General features: G+C 41.2%; 2 protein-coding genes across 2 annotated transcripts; one reads left to right on the forward strand and one right to left on the reverse strand.

Annotated features, from left to right (window-relative positions):
* Positions 1 to 6,513: 6,513 nt before the first annotated feature.
* On the reverse strand, positions 6,514 to 9,320 carry arl3b (ADP ribosylation factor like GTPase 3b). Its single transcript, XM_084343337.1, has 6 exons — positions 9,217 to 9,320; positions 8,563 to 8,706; positions 8,304 to 8,420; positions 8,162 to 8,212; positions 7,036 to 7,221; positions 6,514 to 6,942 (listed from the first exon to the last, which is right to left on the reverse strand). Exons 1-6 carry the CDS (start codon positions 9,217 to 9,219, stop codon positions 6,895 to 6,897), a joined length of 549 nt encoding a protein of 182 aa, XP_084199463.1. The 5' UTR covers positions 9,220 to 9,320; the 3' UTR covers positions 6,514 to 6,894.
* A 388-nt stretch (positions 9,321 to 9,708) lies between these two features.
* On the forward strand, positions 9,709 to 19,571 carry sfxn2 (sideroflexin 2). The gene is made up of 13 exons (XM_084341944.1): positions 9,709 to 9,904; positions 10,036 to 10,185; positions 13,519 to 13,757; positions 13,844 to 14,014; positions 14,094 to 14,192; positions 14,387 to 14,462; positions 15,882 to 15,967; positions 17,261 to 17,321; positions 17,417 to 17,483; positions 17,564 to 17,613; positions 17,693 to 17,742; positions 17,840 to 17,887; positions 18,785 to 19,571. The coding sequence occupies exons 3-13, from the start codon at positions 13,603 to 13,605 to the stop codon at positions 18,882 to 18,884; spliced, it is 963 nt and encodes a 320-aa protein (XP_084198070.1). The 5' UTR covers positions 9,709 to 9,904; positions 10,036 to 10,185; positions 13,519 to 13,602; the 3' UTR covers positions 18,885 to 19,571.

The following is a 19,571-nucleotide window of genomic DNA, read 5'->3' on the forward strand; positions in this document are numbered from 1 at the left end:
GTGTTTCGTGCTCAGTGTTTCTTTCCAGTCATCCCGACACAGTCATCTGCTCACTCTTCATATGACTTTAAGATGTAGCAACATCCTCCCACTTGTTCCCTGACATCAAACAATCTCTGCTCTTCCTGCGTAAACATGCAAATAATCTGCGTGGCTGCCTTCTTCTCTGACACTTCATGTATTGGTGTTTTGTTCTTTCAAAAGACACATTAACAGGAGGAGACGAACCCCATTCAAACAAAACTTTAAAACATCTCTGCGTCTACCCAGCGCAATCAGTGCTCATGGGTCTGTGTGGGCGGAGGCCTGCAGAGAGAAAACAGGATGGAGAGAACGAGTCTTGAGATGAGTAGTAGGTCAGAGTGTTTGTTCCCTTCAGCCTGATTAAGCTGTTGCATTACTGCTTTACCCAAGCCCAGAACTCTGAGCCGCAATTCATTCAGACAGCAGGGATGATCCACGCGTGTGTTTCAGGGAGTGAACGGGGAACGGAGATAAAAAAGAAAAACAATGTTTGTTGATAAAGACTTGAAATCTGCTGACAAAGTGAAGGTATGAGGTCATGTGATACGATCAAAAGCTCCAGAACAGGGAGATAAAGGACGTAATCGTTTTGGAAAATATGCTTTTCAGATGAGAATATTGATCCCAGTCTTGTGTTTGTCAGGTAAATATGAAAAAAGAACCAGGTGGTGTTTAGCTTAGCTTAGCACAAAGACTGGAAACAGGGGAAAGAGCTAGCCAAACAACAAAATCTGCCTACAAGCACATAACCTTTCATAAAACCACTATGCATCCTTTTTACAGTCTGCTTTCTGCAGAAATTTAACAAATGGGAGATAACATGGCTAGTAACAAGGCTAGCTGTTTCCCACTACTTCCACTATTTATGCTAAGCTAGGCTAACTGGCTCTACCCTTGTATTTAGTGGACAAATATGAGAGTGGTATCAGTCTTTTCATCTGACACTCAGCAAGAAAGTAAATTATTCCTTCACTGGGGTTTTTGCAATTAGCTGAAATTAGCATATAGACTGCAAACAGCTAGCTTGAACACAAATCTGCCTACGAACATTTACCATCAGTAAACCACAGTGTCCTTTTTTCTCATGAGTTTTTGTGCCGAAACACAACCAGGCCTTATAAAATCTAAAACTGAAATGTAAAGTTAAAAGTTACTGTGTTTTTCAGATACATACCAACATTTATCCTGGTGACTGGGTTGCATGAGATTGTTTTTTGGTTAATTGTTTTCAAGGATAGTAATTAACTCAGTCTCAATCTCAAAGCCTTAATATGGATTCAGTGTGCTTTAAAAGGGAAATCTGAGCGTATACTCCTCTATTACATCTCCATCTGCTGATGAAGATCATGTGATACGACTGAGAGCACCAAACCAGCTGCTTAAATGAACCTCATGGAGAGATTTTGTCACCTATAGTTTCCAAAGTCAAAAGAATGAACTTTAAAGGTTTTCGTTGAAGTTTGTCACTTTGAGTTTCTGAACGCCTTGGCTTTCTCTCTAACGCCTAATCGGTGGTTAACGTACACGTAAAAACAAACATTTTAATCATATTGCTTCTTCTCGCTCCACCCTCGTCTCGTACTCCCACCTCTTTCCTCTCTCTCTCTCTCTCTAGCTGGTGGAGGCAGAGGTCTGATGTGCTGCCTTTTTTTCTCACGTCAGCAAACCTCAGCAGAGACACAGGCAGCCAAGAGCTGTGGGGTCGGAGGTGCAGCATAAATTACAGCGCTGCTTTTCTATCTTTCACTCTCTGACACACACACACACACACAAACACTGACGCCCTTTCTCTCCTGACACACACACATTTTCTCACACTTGCGCACACAGCTGCTGCACAGCTGTCTGACCCATGAGGAGAGAGAAAGGCAGTAATTTGGTCGCCCAACATCTCTGATATGTATCTCTGACACACACCAACACACTGTCTGGCTCCTTTAAATTACACACACACACACACACACACACTGTGAGGGGAAAGGCTTTCATCCACTAATGAAACAACCACAGGACTTTATGCTCTCTCATTTACAGGTTTTTAAAAAAACACGTAGATAAAACACCACAGAGACCACTAAAAAAGGAAATTGACTCTTTGGTATATTTCTTAAAGCGTAGCGTGCACACTTAAAGAAATTTAATTATCCTCAATGCTCTTTATGGGAGCAGTATTTTCCACATTTTTGTAAAAAAAAATGCTTGTGCTTGCTGAGACTCACAACAGAAGACGGATACCACTTTTATATCTGGTTAATATAAGGCCAGAGCAGCTGGTTAGCTTGGCTTAGCTTAGCACAAAGACTGGAAATGGGGGGAAACAGCTAGCCTGACTCTGCATGATGTATTTTTGCAGGCTAACCCAGACGTTAGCCTCGCTAAAGTCGGCCTGTAAAGAGAGACTACTGAGTTGATGAAAAAGCTAACCGGTTTCCAGGTTTTAGGACTCATTCCTGACCAGTTGTCGGGCAAGTGGAGACTCCATGAAGTCGCTGCTCCCAGCCCCCGTAATAAAAGGTTTTTAAACTGTGGTTTTAGCACCAGATTACCAGGCTGTTACGTGTTAATCAGTAAGTTTAAGAGGTCAGCTCCATCCAGGCTAGCTCTACCCTGTTTGCAGTCTTTATGCAAAGCTAAGCTAACCGGCTGCTAGCTCTTGCTTCATATTTAGTGTACAGGGCCTATTAATCCTCTCATTGAACTCTCACCAGAAAGCTAATGAGCATATTTCCCAAAAACGTCTCAGTGTACCTCAGAGGGCGTATCGTAATGTCTTTTCCATGGTGGTTTGTGAGAACATAAGAGGCAGAGATGAGGAACAATACCAGCACACTCTGTCTGTGTGAGAGGAGAGGAAGAGCGGACAATGAGAATCTTTGTGAGAGCAGAAGAAGAAGAGGCTGTTTGCAAGTCTCTGAGGCCCTCTGAATCCGTCACGTACAATGTTACGCAGAGTAAAACACACAACATACTGTTCCTACAGCAGGAACACACTGTTAGATATATATCACCAGCTAATGTGACTGTCCTGACTGTGGTCTGGAGCTCAGTAACAGCCCTGCTGGTGACAAAGACAACTTCCTCCGACTCATAATGTCTCTAGAAGCTTTGAAATTCAGCTGTGAAACAAAGGATGACAGGACAAAGAGTGGAGAGTAAGTGATTACATGTGGTCTGTCACAAAGTAGGTTTTTAATCCTGTAGTTACAAACACAGGTTTTACAAAGTATCTGATATTTAAAGTTGCATAATAAGTCATAGTAAAATTGTTTTGTCTTTTTAATATGAACAAATATTTTGGCAATTATTGTGTTTTCTAAAATGTTGTTGTGTTTTCTCATATGTCCTTGTGTTTTTACCCTCAGGGCCACCGTACATGTGACTACAGTTGGCTCTCGTTGATCTCAGGAAGCAGAAACCGATAAGCGGAGCAACATTTAAGGGGGTATTTCTATTTTGTTGTTGCTTTAAACACACGTTGGTTGAGACCAGAGGCCGATAGGGATGTGATGTTCTGGCAGCTTTGCCTGAATAAGCAATAAATGGATCGGAGCCGACTCCTAACTGGGCAGGAAGGTAATCAGACCACCACTCACGAGGGGCTCTCACTGTCCAGCCGAACAAACCTGTGATAAAAAGCCAAAAGCAGCACAGATCTGAATCCAGTCTGAGCTGGATCGTGCCTCCATGGGAATTACACAGAGCATCAAATTAACCAAAGGACTGGACACCAGATCTCTGGGATGACTGCGTAAAGATGGAGGCAGTGAAGTATTCAGATGTTTCACTCAAGTAAAGAAACCAACACCACAACTTAAAGTATTGACATCTAGAGTGTTATACATCTGTGTTTTTTTGTTTTTGTTTTTGTTTATGGTAACGCTTTACAATACTTAAAGGAACAGTTCACCCAATCATGAATAGTCAGTCCCCATCTCCTTCAGTTGTTTCTGAGAATGCTGCGACGCTGTTTTGCTGTGAAGCTCCAGAAAACTTCTCCTGACTTTGCATCATCATGGGGGTGAGTAGATAATGAGTGAATTTCTCTATCTGGGTGAACTGTTCCTTTAATTAATGCACGACTAATGCATGACTCAGACTGATTGTATGCATGGTTTATGGCCCATTCATTAGGTTATGAAATAAACTTTTATGTAAGAGGAATTCAGCTGATTTGGTAGCATATCAATGAAGTAACTGTGAATTAACAGTCCCGAAGTGAACTAACTGCACAAAGACATCATCATTAGTAAAGCATTACATAAGTATACGATTTGTACCTTTATAGTAAAGTGTTGCTATTATTATTTTTTCTCAGTCCCATCAGGACAAGCTACAACTTTAACATGACACCCCTCTAACGCGCAGGCAGCAGGTATGCAGGTGGTCTCATGTGTACCTGCAGCCCTCTCTGCCCTGGAGGGGGGGATTAGGTTTGTGCATTCCTGATAGTCTGTTCAGCTTCCCCTGCTCAGCCTCTTACCCAACCAGGTGGACACAGCACCACCTGCCTGAAACTGCTGCCTGCTAGAACAAACCAGATCAGATTTGAGATTGAGTAAACTGCGGCTGTTATTCTGGTACAACCCACACCAAGAGATATCGCTTTTACCTAGAATCCATGACTCAGAGGTGAACATAAGGACCATGCTGTCACTCATCAAGTTGTCAATCCTGTCTGAGGCTGTTTAATAACCGTGTTGTAATAGTTTTCTTGTTTTTTCACATCTTCAGATAAGTTTATAGGGCAGTTAAAACAGAACAGCACATCAGCACTGTCAATAATAATGCTATTTATAGTCAAAATCAAGGGTTTAATTGAGACTGACAGCTGAGCTGCATACAAAATATTCCTAAATGTTAAAACAGTTGTTGTTAATTTTATTCTTGGATTTTTAATATTCCAAATGAATCTAGAGATCATCTAATCCCAGGCTATCTTCACTGATGAAGTCAAACATTTAACATTTTCCGTCTCAGAAAACTGTATTTGAATCATTTTTTTATTTTATTTTTATTTATTTATTAATTTGATTAGGACAATGCACATTAATCAGCATATCAGTCAAAAGCATCAATGTAAATATGCCAGAGTTAGCACAGTTGCTAAATTTCATCCGTGTTTTAGGTGTCTAAACTGTACAATTGATCTTGAGGGTTCATTATTAACCTCAAAAATAGTCAAATGTAGCCACTTAGTATATATTACTAGAAAAAAGGCACAGACTAGATAAAATTCAGAACAATTAGAAAAAACTGTGCTGCAAATTTATGTTTTGACTTCCCTTAAAATCATTGCACCCCGAGATTGAAATGCAGAAAAAGATGCTGAGGATAACTCATAACTAATCGAGACATTTAAGACAGTAAAGTTTATCATTAAACTGTAAAATATCATGACTCTGCTACATATCTCTTGATAGCCACATTTGAATGATCAGTGCAAAAAGATGTGCGCATAGTGGCCAATATATCAAAATATATCGAATTCAGGATGTTTTATTTCCTCATTTCTAGTAATTTATGAGGTTAAAGTCAAAAATGGACCTTATGAAGAAGCTGTGCTCTTCGTTGAGTTGGTGCGTTTGAATTATTGTGTTGAAATAATAAGTCAAGCTGCCGTATTGGTCTCATCACTTTGACAGAACTTTTGAGAAGAGCTTTGTTTTCACACTGGAGTCGATGCTTTGTATAATTCAACAGAGCTGCTGTCTCCCATAAGGGCTTCTCCACCACCACCACATGCTCGGTTGGTGTCACGAACAGCTGACTCCACCTGCTACGGGTGTGTGCCCACAAGAGTTTGATAGGATTACCCTGTCCCTGCGTGATCTGAGCGAACCTAAAGCCAGGAAGACACTCAATTCGACAATTTCTTGATTTTAACTTTTTTATTCACATACAGTACCTTCAGTTCTGGACAGATTACATTCAAGAATATCAAAAGGAAATGCCTTAAGGGGTGAACTCCCTCACTAACCCAAAGAGCACAGAGAAATGCATTGGGACGTACAGTACTATACCTCTATTAAAAATCTGCCAGCATATATCAGATATGCAAACATTATAGACTACAGAGTACAGCAGCAGCGTGACTTATACTCTATAACATGCGCATAACGTAACATATGAACACAGGGCCGAGCTATTTACATTTGATCCAAAAAATGTAGTTTCTCTTCACCTTTTAATTCCATCTGTTTTTATACATATTAACATGTACATTATTATTCTTTAGTGGGGCGAGTCGGGTCCTCCAACATCCTTTGAATCACACACACACACACACCACACCAGCTGTTGTTCTAAAGCACTCTACACTCTACTTCACCATAAATAAAACAATTACAAAAATATACCTCACTTCAAACAGAACCATAGCAGGAAAAGCGCTTACAGCCACTGTGGAATGATAAAAAAAAACAAAAGAAAAAACACATATGAACCTGTAAGAATGAGACGGAGAGAAAGAGTTTAAAGAACGAGCTGGAATTCCAATAAAAGACAGCAGTTTAATGGGAATGTTTGAGGCTGTGACGGGCCGAGGACGGTAGCTGCTGGGATTGGCTGGGGCGGTGATGGTGACGTGGGTAGTCCGGGGTGGAGGGGGCTGATTTCCTGGCATGGGTTCCCTTTGAAGTCGCACCTCCCTCCTCTTCGCAGAGGGCCGACGTAGAAAGACGTGTTGAGATTAGTAAAACTCAGCGAAACAGAAACGCAGGGGGGTTAAAAACTCCAAGTCCATGTTGGATTAGTAGTGTGTTTACATTCACTGGTATATCCCATCGTATTAAGGCTCAGGAGGGTGCAATGTGTGTCAGTGTATGTGTGCTGCTGCTCATCCTCCTGAGTAGTAGAAGACTAGAAGCCGAGCTATTTCTTCTTGGAGTTGACGCTCTTGCAGACCCAATTCATGCCCTCCTGGAAGAGTATTTAAGACAACAGAGATGGTGAGAAGAAGAGAAGAAAGAAAGGCAGGTGAAAACGAAGGAAACGCTTGGTTGGTACGCTCACCTGAATCCCCTCACCAGTGAGGGCGGAGCAGGACTGGATCTGCCACATGCGATCCCGGATGGTGTGCAGATTGAGACCCTCTGCGATCTCAGAGGCCGGGGCGGCCGTCAGAAGGTCCTGCTTGTTCGCAAAGATCAGCACAGGGACGCCGCTCAACTTCTCTTCATCCAACAGCTCAGCAAGCTCCTGCGACACACACAAACATCTGTTCGTTAAACATCAAAACACACACACAAATGCTGTCACAGAAGAGACTCAAGTGCTTCATGGTCATAAAAAACTGAGCTGTAAACCCGAGACTGGGACTCTTGTGATTGTTAAAGGTCCAGTTTGAAAGATTTATTGGCTTCTAGTGGTGAGGCTGCAGATCGCAACAAACAAAATACCCCTCATCTCACGCTCTTTTAAACAAGCTACTTTGTTAAATCAGCTGCTGTAGTTGCTTGTGAGGTTCACAGACTTGCCATACAAACATCAGTTTGATTTGAGCATCCATGTTTTTCCAAGAAGATGCGCTGGGGCTCACTTAGATTGGGAGTCAGGAATACCAACTTGGAAATACTGACTGCAATGGGTTGCAGCATTGAAACGCAAAAACGCTGTCCCTCTCTGGAGCTGGTGTTTGGTTTGTCTGTTCTGGGCTACCGTAGAAACATGGCGGTGCAACATGAGGGACTCTGTGGAAGAGGACTCACTCCTACTGTAGATATAAAAAGCTCACTATGAGGTAACCAAAATAAATTGATTAATGACTTCAGTGAAGTGCAAATTTAATAATTATAAAGCTTCTTTTTCAGCATTATTATTAAGTTTTCATATCGGTGACCATTGGACATGATCTGCAGATGAAATCAGCACTATGTGAAACAGTATATTAAAAGTTAAACAATTAGTCAATGGACATTTATGTTGCACCAATTCTGATAATCAAAAATGCAAAAAAAGAAAAAGGAAATCACCAGTTCCAACTTCTCAAAAGTGATTATTTCTGGTTTTCAGGGTGTTTTGGGGTCAGTCAAACAAAACAAGTCAGTATTAGAAGACACCTTTCAAGTTTTTGTGACATTTTGAGCAACAAATGATTAATCAATAAGTGACACACTGACACAAAACATAGCGTACATACCTGACCCGTTTCCTCAAATCTCTTCCTGTCAGCGCTGTCAATGACATAAATCTGAAACAACATGGAGGTTCTCCTTGTTAGCATGTGCGGCAGTGACTTCATCAAACGATTAATGGATCAATCTTTTCTGTGCTCCGCTCACCAGCACATCTGTGTTTTCAAAGTAGTTTCTCCAGTACGGCCTGATCTTCCTCTGGCCCCCAATGTCCCAAACGTTCAGTTTAAAACCCTGAGACTGGACGCTCTTGATGTTGAATCCCTGGAGCAAACACAAAACATCAAATGGGTTAAATAAAGGCAAGAAGAAAAAAAAAAACCAGATCTGCAAAGGAGCGAGGCAGACCATCCTTGTTGTGTCATGTCTGCAACAGGTGGTGTGTGTCTGAAACTCTCCTCTGTACCTGTGTGGGGGTGATGTGGCTGATGTCCTCAGATGCCAGCTGCTTTAGCAGTGTGGTCTTCCCTCCGTTGTCCAGACCCAGCAGCAGTATCCTCACCTCCTGGTCTGGTGTGCTCTTTAGCTTACGCAGGATAGACAGCAATCCCTGCAACAAACAGTCAGAGAGCTCAGCCGTGTGATGATAAACGTTACTTTGTCAGGGGGACAGGGGGAGCACTGCTGCAGCTGGCCACCATTGTGGAAAAGCATCTCCTTCCTTCCATCCACTCCTCACTTACAGGCCGTGGAAGTGCATTTTTATGATGATGAGCGAGCTCTCTCCTAACGGTGTCGATATAATAAGACAAAAAGAGGTCCTGCTGCGAGTAGTTTGTCACATCATCTTTGTTTTTCTTTAGTTGCTGCCACGCAGGGCTAGTTAGCGGAACGCAAACGGGGGCTAAACGCAGCTAACGTGCTAAGCTAATCTCCCCAGATAACTGAACGAAGCAACAAGGCAGATTTTGCAGTTGGATGTTTTTCTCGGCAAGTTAGACAGCGGCAGCCATTAAAAGCATATCTGTATCCACGAGGGCGCTACTTGATGCGAATATTTCCACGTTTTGAGTTTGAAGTTTACATTTAATAGCTAATTATTACGATAAATTAAACTCACCATCTTGTTGCCTTCTCTCCTGGAGACGCCGCCGAGGGTTACTAAGGGGAGTGACGTCAGACGCACAGCTACGCACCAAACTCCGAGCACAAACCTAATGCTGCGTTCAGGACCAAGACTCAGAACGCGAACATTTCCAAATTCCTACTAGAAAAACTACAATGGCAAGCCAACTAAAGTCGGAGATCCTTCTTTAAACTCGGAATGCATTTGTAGAGGGCTATATTTGTGAATAAAAAATAATAGATACGTTTTCAAGAATAAAAGTGCTATAAAATAAAACGTATAATGCCATCTGTTCTCTCATGTGTCGTTTGCCTTCTTTATTTCGTTTATATATGAGACGCAGCTGCATTGCCGAGGGTTTAATTATGTGTACACTTGCTAAAGATACTATACAAGATGTTGTTCCGGTCAGCCAAGTTTTTTGTTGACATATGCGTTGTGCACCGAAATCGCATCTAGGAAATCCCTACCTCCGATAGTTACATGAACGCAGCATACATAAGAATGGGGAACGACTTTAGCTTAGCTAGTTAGCTGCCTGTTAGCTTGTTACACGTTTCAAATGTAGTCCAAGAGTAGCTCCACATGTTTTATCTTGTGGATGGTTCTTGCCCAGAGACTTTACAATAAGTTCTCACACACCAATTTCCCTCGAGAGGCAGAGCAAACCCGTCGTATAGAGGTAATTAGCTTGCTAATTAGCATAACAGTTAGCTTAAGTTAAGGTTGAGTTAGACGTTAACTTAAGCGTTAGTTAAATCACAAACTTGTCCTTTTTATTGTTTTCATTTTATTCATTCAAAAATAATAAAGCGTCAGGTTTGGTTTTCGCCGGTTTTTACGTCGGGAGCTGCCCCAGTTTGTGATTGGAGGACGTCACGCCACGTGTCTCTACTATGCCACAGGAGCATATTTGATTACCTGACAGGTCGCTCTGTTGGGCGGCTGAGGGATCCCTGAAAGGTATGTATCATGTTTTTAACACTTTGGATTGCAGCCCGTGTGTCGATGCTTCTGCTCGGTGTTTGTTTCCTCTTTCTGTGCTGTTTGCAGAAGTCAAACACAGCTGGTAACTCGAGGACTGAGTTGCATCACTCCGAGCTCCGACTGACACTGCACTGTCTTCTAAGCAGTTTGGTTCGGTGGGCTGAACACAAGAGCCCACTGTGCCCTCACATCCAAGTTTGTGTGTCTGTTAGAGGAGCTGTATTTATAATTTCACCCATTTTCTGCACGCAGAAGCTTACAGCAGCTGAGATCCTCGTGTTAACTTCAGGTCATAGTCATCCAGATGCACTCAGATGTTGGCTGTGCTGCTCTGAGCTGCAGATCCAGTTTGTCAAGCCTCAGGTGGAGCTTCTCCCAGGACTTCCAGTTATTATCCATTTTCAGGCCCTGTTCATGTCTTTTCAAACCTGTGACTGAACTCTGCCTTACCTTACCTGTAAGGCTGCAACTAACCATTATTGTCACGATTATTAATAGATGAATCAAGTTAATACAAACTGTGCAGTAATGTAAAATGCAGTAGGTAAACTCACTTGCCAAGTCCAACCGACAATCCAAAAAATAGTCGACTAGTTTATTGATTAATCGCACAGTGAAAAACTGCCATTCACAGTTTCCTGAGCTCACTGGGAAAGGAAAAAACTGGAAATCCTCACATTTAAGAAGCTTAAACCAAAGAATGTTAGCCATTTTTTCCTCGAAGCAGTTAGTCACAATAGCTGCCAATGTCAATCGATTGATCCACTAATATGCAGATATTCAGTTAACTGTCATATGAGATGAAGAAATGCAGCACATATTCCACATTTAGGAGCTGAAACCAGCAATTTTGCAGTTGCAATCTTGGGTTTTTCACTATTTTCTACACATTTTATAAACTAAACAATTGATCAGAAAGTCTTCAACAGGTTAATCCATCATAATAATAGGTCACTTTTAATTATCTGTTGCATTTTTGCCATTTGTCCTACAATCACACACAGTATATCTTCACATTACTGCCTTAAAGTCCTGGTTTTCCTGCAGGGATCAACAGTTTCATCCTATGAAGCCAGTTCCAGTGTTTGTGATATGTCGGTGTATGTAGGATGTTAAGCTTTCCCCACAAGGTTATGCAGGCCTTCACTCTACTTTAAACAAACCAGAAACAATCCAGTTCCAGCCAGATTGAGCACTGACACACTCCTCTCCTCATGTGCCCTTTTACTTATGAAAGATTAAACCATGTAGGGCAGGTTTACCTACAGTAAATAATTAGTAATGTAATGATGAAGATGCACAGAGGGATGCTTGGATCATTTGAGCTGAAGTCAGCAGCTTCTGGTTCCTCCGATTGGTTTATATGAAGCAAAATGCTGAAAGTGCGAGAACCCCAAATGACAACCTGTGGTATAATTTACCAGGATGTGGTCAATGATTTCTAGAGAAAGTTTGGCCCTTGAGAATTTTTAGAGAGGAGCAAGAGTTTGTGTTTGTTCAGGTGTGTGGGGTTTGAACCCAAGGGCACACGTTGGCAGACAGTGAGAGCAGCAGCTTGGGAAGAGGCCGAAAAACTGCAACCCTGTGTGGAATAGTGTTGTCATGATACAATACTGTAGAGAAATATCGATATTCAACACCATTTTCGATACCGCAGGGAAAAAATGAGTGCATACATTTTTAGATTTTTATTAAAGGAGAAATACAACGAGGCTTGTGTGTTGTGTCTTGAGCACAACTGCCTCTAACTTAATTTGCCTCTGGACTAGTTGGGGCGATGTTGCCACTACAGCGGCGCATGTGTGAACTCGTCAGAGAGCAGAGTGAAAAAATGCAGCTCGTATTGGTGCAAAAACAGTAAACTGTTCAGATATTCAGAATGAATATGTGTTGATATTTTGAACACTGGTGGGAAACATAGAACAACAGTATCTCAAGGAGCACCTTCACATGGCTGAGTGAACTGTTACACACTTGACTTTACAGGGTTCAATACTGACATGACTGCATATAATGGTTTTCATTCTTATTCTATCTAGAAAACATCAAAAGAAAAAGGTGAATAACGCCTCAGAGCCCGAATTCTTCTTTGTTTTGACCAACAAAAACCCAAAGATTCTTCACTGACAATCTCTTAAGACAAAGAAAAGCACTCAATATTTAATATTTAAGAGGCTTGAACCAGAGATTGTTTGGCATCGTTGCTCAAAAATGGCTCAAACGATTAATGTTGTGAAACCTTACAGCTCTAGGTAACTCAGGTTCTGTGGTGCCAGAAGTTTGAATAAGTTACCTTAAGGGCTTATTTATGCTTATTGTCTTGATTCATGGATAAAAAATGATATTTATAGAATGTCAAAAAATAATGAGAAATGTTCATGCTGCTCGTAAAACTTGGGGCCGAATGGATTTTTGGGGGCAGATAAGGAAATAAGGGAGTTATAGATTCTGATATCAATGGTGTTTTAAAACAGTCAACTAAATAACTACATGTCAGGAGCACCGGTGCGACCGATGAAAATGTTTAGTTGCACTTGATAGATTTGCGCATGTGCAACCAAAGTAGTCGCACCCTGCAGCCCTGAGCAGTCCGATACACATGACAATGAAAAGCATCAAATCGACACTTTGGAGAAGCTGGAACCAGATAATGACTGGTTAATCATTTTTGTTATACATTTTGTTATGAAATTTCTGTTGATTCATTAATAAATAATCGGCTAACTGTTGCAGCTCTAGTTGCCTTTGCACTTTACAAAAAGCACACATACAAGTACTCTAACCACCACAGCTTTATCAGAAGAAAGACACATAATGGCTTAATGGGAAACTTGATGTCAAAACTGGTGTTAGGTTTCAAAACGGTCCCATTTATAATTTCTTAACCCACAAGATGACAAATCCAGTCTAAAACACAAAGATATCCAGGTTGTGAAAATATAAAACAGAAAAGCAACAAATCCTATACTAGAAAAATGACTTGAGATGATTAATCGACTCTCAAAATAGTAAAATTTTCTGTTGGATGAACTGACACAAACCTGTGGGAATGAGAGTTCAAAGGTAGATCAGTCTGACCCTCTCTGACCCACTGAACTGAGAAAATCTGTTAGTGTTAATCAGTTCAGACCAGGCCGGGCTGGTTTGACAACAAACATGATAAAGGTTGTGTTGAACTGACAAGAAACACGCGTGTAATTCATGCTTTAACTATCAGTAAATGTCTTTGCTCGAGCCAGGTCAGTCGGTTATCATTTCTTTATTTTAAACATTTTCAGCTGATTTCATCATTATTCCTGTTTTCCTCAGGTTTCCACTGCAGCTGCAGAGTGAACGTCCGCGCACTTGAACTATTTTAATGCATTAAGTTGGGACTGCTTTTTACAAACCACCATGGCTTTGAGCTCGTTCGACATCGACGCGCCGCGATGGGATCAGACGACGTTTATGGGCCGACTGAAACACTTCTTCAACATCACAGACTGTCGGACGGCGCTCTTACCTGACTCGCGTCTGGATGAGGCCAAAGCTTTAGTAGAAAGCTGCAGGTAAGAAGACGGACACTGGAACTGATTGTAAACTGAGAAAAAAGCTTTGTTGGTGTGTTCAATACGTGTGTTTTGGTGTTGTGCAGGGCAGGATCCCTCCCTCCCGGCACCACAGAGGAGCAGCTCCACTACGCCAAGAAGCTGTACGACTCGGCCTTCCACCCGGACACGGGAGACCGCATGAACCTCATCGGCCGCATGTCCTTCCAGGTCCCCGGAGGCATGGCCATCACCGGCTGCATGCTGCAGTTCTACAGGTACCGAAGAGCAAACAGAGCGAGCTGCATTTGAGCCACACAGGAAGCTTTTAGAGGTTTCATAACTGTCTGTTTGTAGGACAGTTCCTGCTGTGGTGTTCTGGCAGTGGGTGAATCAGTCCTTCAACGCTCTGGTCAACTACACAAACCGTAACGCTGCCTCCCCCATCACTCCCAAGTAAGAGTCTAGAATACATTAAAGCTTTCAGTGGAAGTCTATAATCCTGCTGTATTGTGACCTCCGCATCAGCTTTTAAAACTCCCTCACATTAATGCAAAAGTCTCGTCTTTCTGAATGATGCAAAGCTTTAACAGATTGAAGCCGTCAATATTGCGCATTCCAGTCTAAAAGAGTCTTTTACCGTCTCTCAGGCAGATCGGAGTCGCCTACGTTACAGCAACCAGCACAGCGCTGGCGACAGCAGTCGGGCTCAACCTCTACACAAAGGTACAAACACACACGGACTGTTATATGTTCGTCACTGACTGTTGCCTGAGAGCTTTTTGTGTTGGTAATGAGTGCTGAATTTGTTTCCAAAGTCATCTGGATAATCTGAAATGATTAATCAGTCAGGCGTGTTTCAAGCGTCTCATGTTGGCAGCACGAGTAGAGCAACCTTTAAAACATTATCTGGACCAAATGAATTGTGGATGTTGAACATAACAGTGACGCTTTTAACTGCATCGCGCAGTTTTCCTACCAGGAGATGGGGTTGCAGACTACTTGTTAATTTAGCTATCATACAATACATATAATGTGTAATTATAATCTCCTCTACACTCTCAGGATGTGACTGTGGCTACAACCTGAAATCATTCATGTAAATATTTACTGGTTTATTAGAGATTATCGACAGTTAAACTAGGACTAAAAAACTACTCGATGATGGAAAGAAACTTGGTACAAGTACTCAAATTTAGTAACTTTGCAGATTTAAAGTAGTATTACAAGATGTATAATTAACAGATAATGATGGTGTATTAATAAAGGTTGAGGTAAAATGTTATTGATCCTGGGGAAATTCAAAAGCAGCCCAGCTGTATATAAAGTAGTTTAAATGAGGTTATAATATAAAGTAAGAAGTATTTATCTTTTCCATAACAAGCTGTTCTGTTCAGCTGTTTGAAGCTGGAAATGTGGCAGGGTCCGCCACATATAAAATAAAAAGTGTGTTGTCCTTTTAAGGTCAGTTTGTTTATTTGGTTTATTCAGTCATGAAAACAAAGAGAGTTTGTTTATGTAGTTTGTTTAAGCATAAAAATGTCAGTGAAGATTTTTCTCGTCTGACTAAAACTACATAGTGCACCTTTAATTTGGCTCCAGCTGCCAGATAACATCATGAACATTTCTCTGAAATGGGCCATTCTGCAACATGAGGACTTTGTTACTTCAAGTACATTTTGATGCTAAAACCTTGTACTTTTACTCGAGTAAAGTTATTTTTAAAAAGAGTATTTTTACTGTGTATATCGTATGGTTATATAGATGTTTTACTCCTCTGTTCACAAACTTGAGTGGCATCTGTAAAAAATTTAAGTACTTGGATCACTTAAACAGTTTGTGATTGTCTAGTATAAGTGTTTTAAAAGTTAAAAGTCACTAGTAGAGCTTTCCTCAGGAAGTCAAAATGTCTGATAACTTTAACAATCTTATGTTAACAAGCCACCATCAATACCAGTGTCTGGTAACTGATTAGACAACGTGTGTTTTCACAGATATGATGCACTGTTAAAAAGGTCTGTTTGGGAGTGATAGCAGTCTCTAATCAAGTGTTTTAAACTTAAGTGATGGGCTGTCTATTTATTCAAATTTGAACCACTGGTTGCATCTTTAAAAGCCTTTTTGTGTCTTCGTGTTCTCCTGCAGAAAGCTCCTCCTCTCGTCGCTCGCTGGGTCCCGTTTGCAGCCGTGGCATCAGCCAACTGTGTTAACATTCCTATGATGAGGCAACAGTGAGTCCTGCTGTGTTACTGTTTTCATTCCTAATACATGTATGTGTGGGCGAGTGTGTCGTGCTATTGCGCAGACTTTAGTGGTCATGTTTGCTGAAATCTTACTCAAAAAGGGATGAGAAGTCGAGTTTATTTCAAGAGCACATTTTAAACGCAGTTAAAGTTGACCAAGAGCAATAAAACACAAAGTATAAAGTAAAAAAAACAACAACAAGGGAGAAAAATAGTAAGGAAGTGATTCATGCTTCTTTGTCAGGGCTGTAATCTCGGAGCACCGTTGATGTGTGGAGGCCAGATTTGAATACAACATCTCAAAAAAAGAATAAAATAAAGAAAAGATCAAAAAAATTAGCAATGCTAGCAGCACAGCTCTGGGGATTGCAGTTATTTTAGATGTAGTTTTAATCACATTTATAGTTATAGTCAATGAAAAGTCCGACATTATACTCAACAAAGACTTACAGATAAGTCCGTTAACTCACCGTGACATTAATAGCAGGGCGGAACGACTTCAGCTGTCTTTTCAGGTTGTGTGCTTTCTTCACACTTAATCTGCAGCCGCGGGGCGTCTCTCTGTCTCCCTTTACTGCACTCTCTTTACTGTCTTTTCCTTTCGTAGAATTAAAAATAAAGTGTATCCTCAGATCCAGTCTTTTTTTGCCGACCAAATCCATCATGTCGTCGCCATTGACTCGCTGTCGGCTTGGGAGAGCATCACCTGGGGACTCGTGTCGACTCGTGGGGATGCTTCAGTCGATGACACCGATGTGTTGATTTTATTTTGACAGTCTAGACTGTGTTAATTATCATAGATATATTTTTAGCTCATCATCGTCTTGTCTTAGCGATGGAAAAAAGGGTGTTGACGAACATTTTCATCATAGTTTTTATTAACAACATTAACGCTTATGTCAAAAACATGTTATATCTCAACAACTGTTGGAAGCAGATGATGTGAGGAGGGACACCATCGTCTGTACAACACAGGCTGCTGCTATCCACCATCAAAAAAGTTGTTTATAGTTGTTTATACTGGAAAATCAGACTTTAAAGTTAATGAACGTAGCACTCTGCAGTCGGCCTTGTGAAGGATTTCTTTCTCTTTACTTTAATGAAGTTGTTTTTTGCTGAACGGCTCTTTTTACTTTTGTTTGGAGCAATTAAACTTCACCCTGGAAACGTCAAGACTCTCACAGAGAACAGGTCGTGTACAGCTAAGTGGATTATGAGAAAACCACAATAATTTACATTCTGTTTCGCTTCACGTTCACTTTGTCTTTCATGTTTTCTCAGGGAAATTCTGAATGGCATCGCTGTGACAGACGAAAACGGCAACAAGCTGGGTCAATCTACGGTCAGCACTCCAGACACACTATTACAATAAATCGCACAATACCTTTCCTTTACTGTTTATAAATGATCTTAACTCGTGTGTTATCTCTCCTGTAGAAAGCGGCAGCAAAAGGCATCACTCAGGTGGTCGTCTCTCGGATCACCATGGCTGCACCAGGAATGAGTATGTAAATTTATACCGAGTCAGTTCTTCAGGTTATCCTCTTCTTCTCTTGATGTCTTTTTTTTCTTCTCTTCCGTCAGTCATCCTCCCCATCATCATGCAGAGGCTGGAAAAATACAAGTTCATGCAGGTCAGACCTTTTCCTTCATTACCAACCGCCAACATGAAAGTGCACATCTGTTCTCAAGCTTTGTCTTGTCTTCTCACAGAGAATCACGTTTCTCCACGGACCTATTCAAGTGATGTTGGTGGGAGGATTGTAAGTCGAGAGCGTCGCAGAGATTTGAATGCTCTGCTGAGTGTTTCACCGTGGGAAAAAACTAACTTGTGCTCATTTTGTTCTTTCGTTTTTACAGTTTGATCTTCATGGTGCCTGCTGCCTGCTCCCTGTTCCCTCAGAGATGGTAACGCACCTGTTTCAGTTGTAGACTTAAAAGAGTTAGATTTGTACTCCGTTAACACTTTTGGGCTCGTGGTGGACAGCTTTATGATCCAAACTGATGCAGCAGAACCAGAGACAAATGTTCATTTCACACATTGTCCTTCCTTGTGGAAACCTGGGGCCCTATTACAGAAAATAACCCTAACTGCTTATCCTATAAGATTTAAAGATGGGTAAATAAAATCATAACTTTCTATTACAGAAGCAATTCCTTATCTCATGTCTGTGATCAATGTTAGCTGAAATCAGTGTTAGCTTCTTCAACAGGCTAAAATCAGTGTTAGCATCTCCAACAGCTATGGTTTGGTTAGCCTTTCATTATATTTAAATGTTCATATAGTTCCTCATCTTCATTGTCATTGCCACACAGACATAACAACAGTAGTGCTGCCATTTTTCAGACAGGGTCTACGCCATCCTAACTAGGAACTTCTTCACGTTGTTCAGTAATAGGTAAATTCCTGTCATAACATAGGAGATAGGAATGTAGTTAGGAAACATGTTTCTATAATACCAAAAATTTCACCCTGAACAGAGTTAAGATTAGGATATCAGACTTGAAAGTTATAAAATGAGACCCCTGGCTGCCTACATTACCCACAATCCAACTCTACTACTGACAAAAGTACACATTTGAAGGTTGTAGAAAATGTTCTTGTCCACCATTATAGATAACGTTCCTGTTTGTGGACACAGTCTCTCCAGCTCATTAGTGTTTCCCACCATCTGTTTAGTCTGAAGCATTCTGCATAAGCAAACAAACCAGCATTAGCTTGTTTAATCAAACAAAGTACACTCTGACCACGTTCTTCTTTTCTTTCTCTTTTCCTTCTCTGAAATCTCCCTCCCTCTCTAACAGCTCTATGGCTGTGTCCAAGCTGGAGCCCGAGCTGCGAGACTCCATCAAATCTCAGTACGGAGACGCTATACAACGTGTCTACTTCAACAAAGGCCTCTGAGAGGGCTGATTATCTGTTCGACTCACAAGCCTAAATACATTTTTGGTTACGCAATGTGTCTTCTTATTCTAATCATTAGTCATAACAACACGCTCTTATGCCTTCGTCATCTTCAGATCAGTGCTTATCGGTGGGTGGTTGATCAATCGTGTCGCTTTTTAAATGTAATTCTGTTTCTTTGGGTTCCTGTTTTCTTGCATAAACAGATTAAAGGGGCACTGTGTACTCCTGTTGAGAAACCAAATGATCTCATCTCAGGAACAGATAAAAACTCCTGCTAGTTTGTCCTTCACGTAGCTGTTTTCATTGGCTGTTGTTTGTCTCAGTGTTGGAAAACGCTCTTAAAGTGTCTGCCAAACTTCCCTTACAATCTGTGCCTTCTCCGACGTAGCAGGAGCAACAACACTGCTGGATTATCTTCTCTTTCTTTTAAACCAATATTGGATTTACTGTGAAACCATAAAGTACTTCTCTGCATGGGTTAACATTGAGTGTGGCGTGGATGTTGTGAGATAAAGATGGGGGATACTGCCCTCTTCTGCCAGAACAGAGGTAGATGTATTAACGACTTGTTACAATGATTTATCTGAGATTTACTGGTTGCATCATGTTACTGCGTAAACTCAGACTTGTGCCACAAATCCTCAGTATAAGCTCGAATAAAACCATACAAATATTTGAAGTTCA

Source organism: Pagrus pagrus (genome assembly GCF_965226575.1).
Source record: "Pagrus pagrus genome assembly, chromosome: 21".
Classification (NCBI taxonomy): domain Eukaryota; kingdom Metazoa; phylum Chordata; class Actinopteri; order Spariformes; family Sparidae; genus Pagrus; species Pagrus pagrus.

Excerpts from the sequence above, each read along its gene's own strand:
- arl3b (XM_084343337.1), bottom strand. Across the intron at positions 8,421-8,562 it reads GCCACATCACCCCCACACAG|GGATTCAACATCAAGAGCGT; the intron begins GTACAGAGGAGA and ends TGTTTGCTCCAG. Across the intron at positions 8,213-8,303 it reads TTGAAAACACAGATGTGCTG|ATTTATGTCATTGACAGCGC; the intron begins GTGAGCGGAGCA and ends ATGTTGTTTCAG.
- sfxn2 (XM_084341944.1), top strand. The coding sequence starts at position 13,603 with ATGGCTTTGAGCTCGTTCGACATCGACGCGCCGCGATGGGATCAGACG. Across the intron at positions 14,193-14,386 it reads GCCTCCCCCATCACTCCCAA|GCAGATCGGAGTCGCCTACG; the intron begins GTAAGAGTCTAG and ends ACCGTCTCTCAG. Across the intron at positions 17,614-17,692 it reads AAAAATACAAGTTCATGCAG|AGAATCACGTTTCTCCACGG; the intron begins GTCAGACCTTTT and ends GTCTTCTCACAG.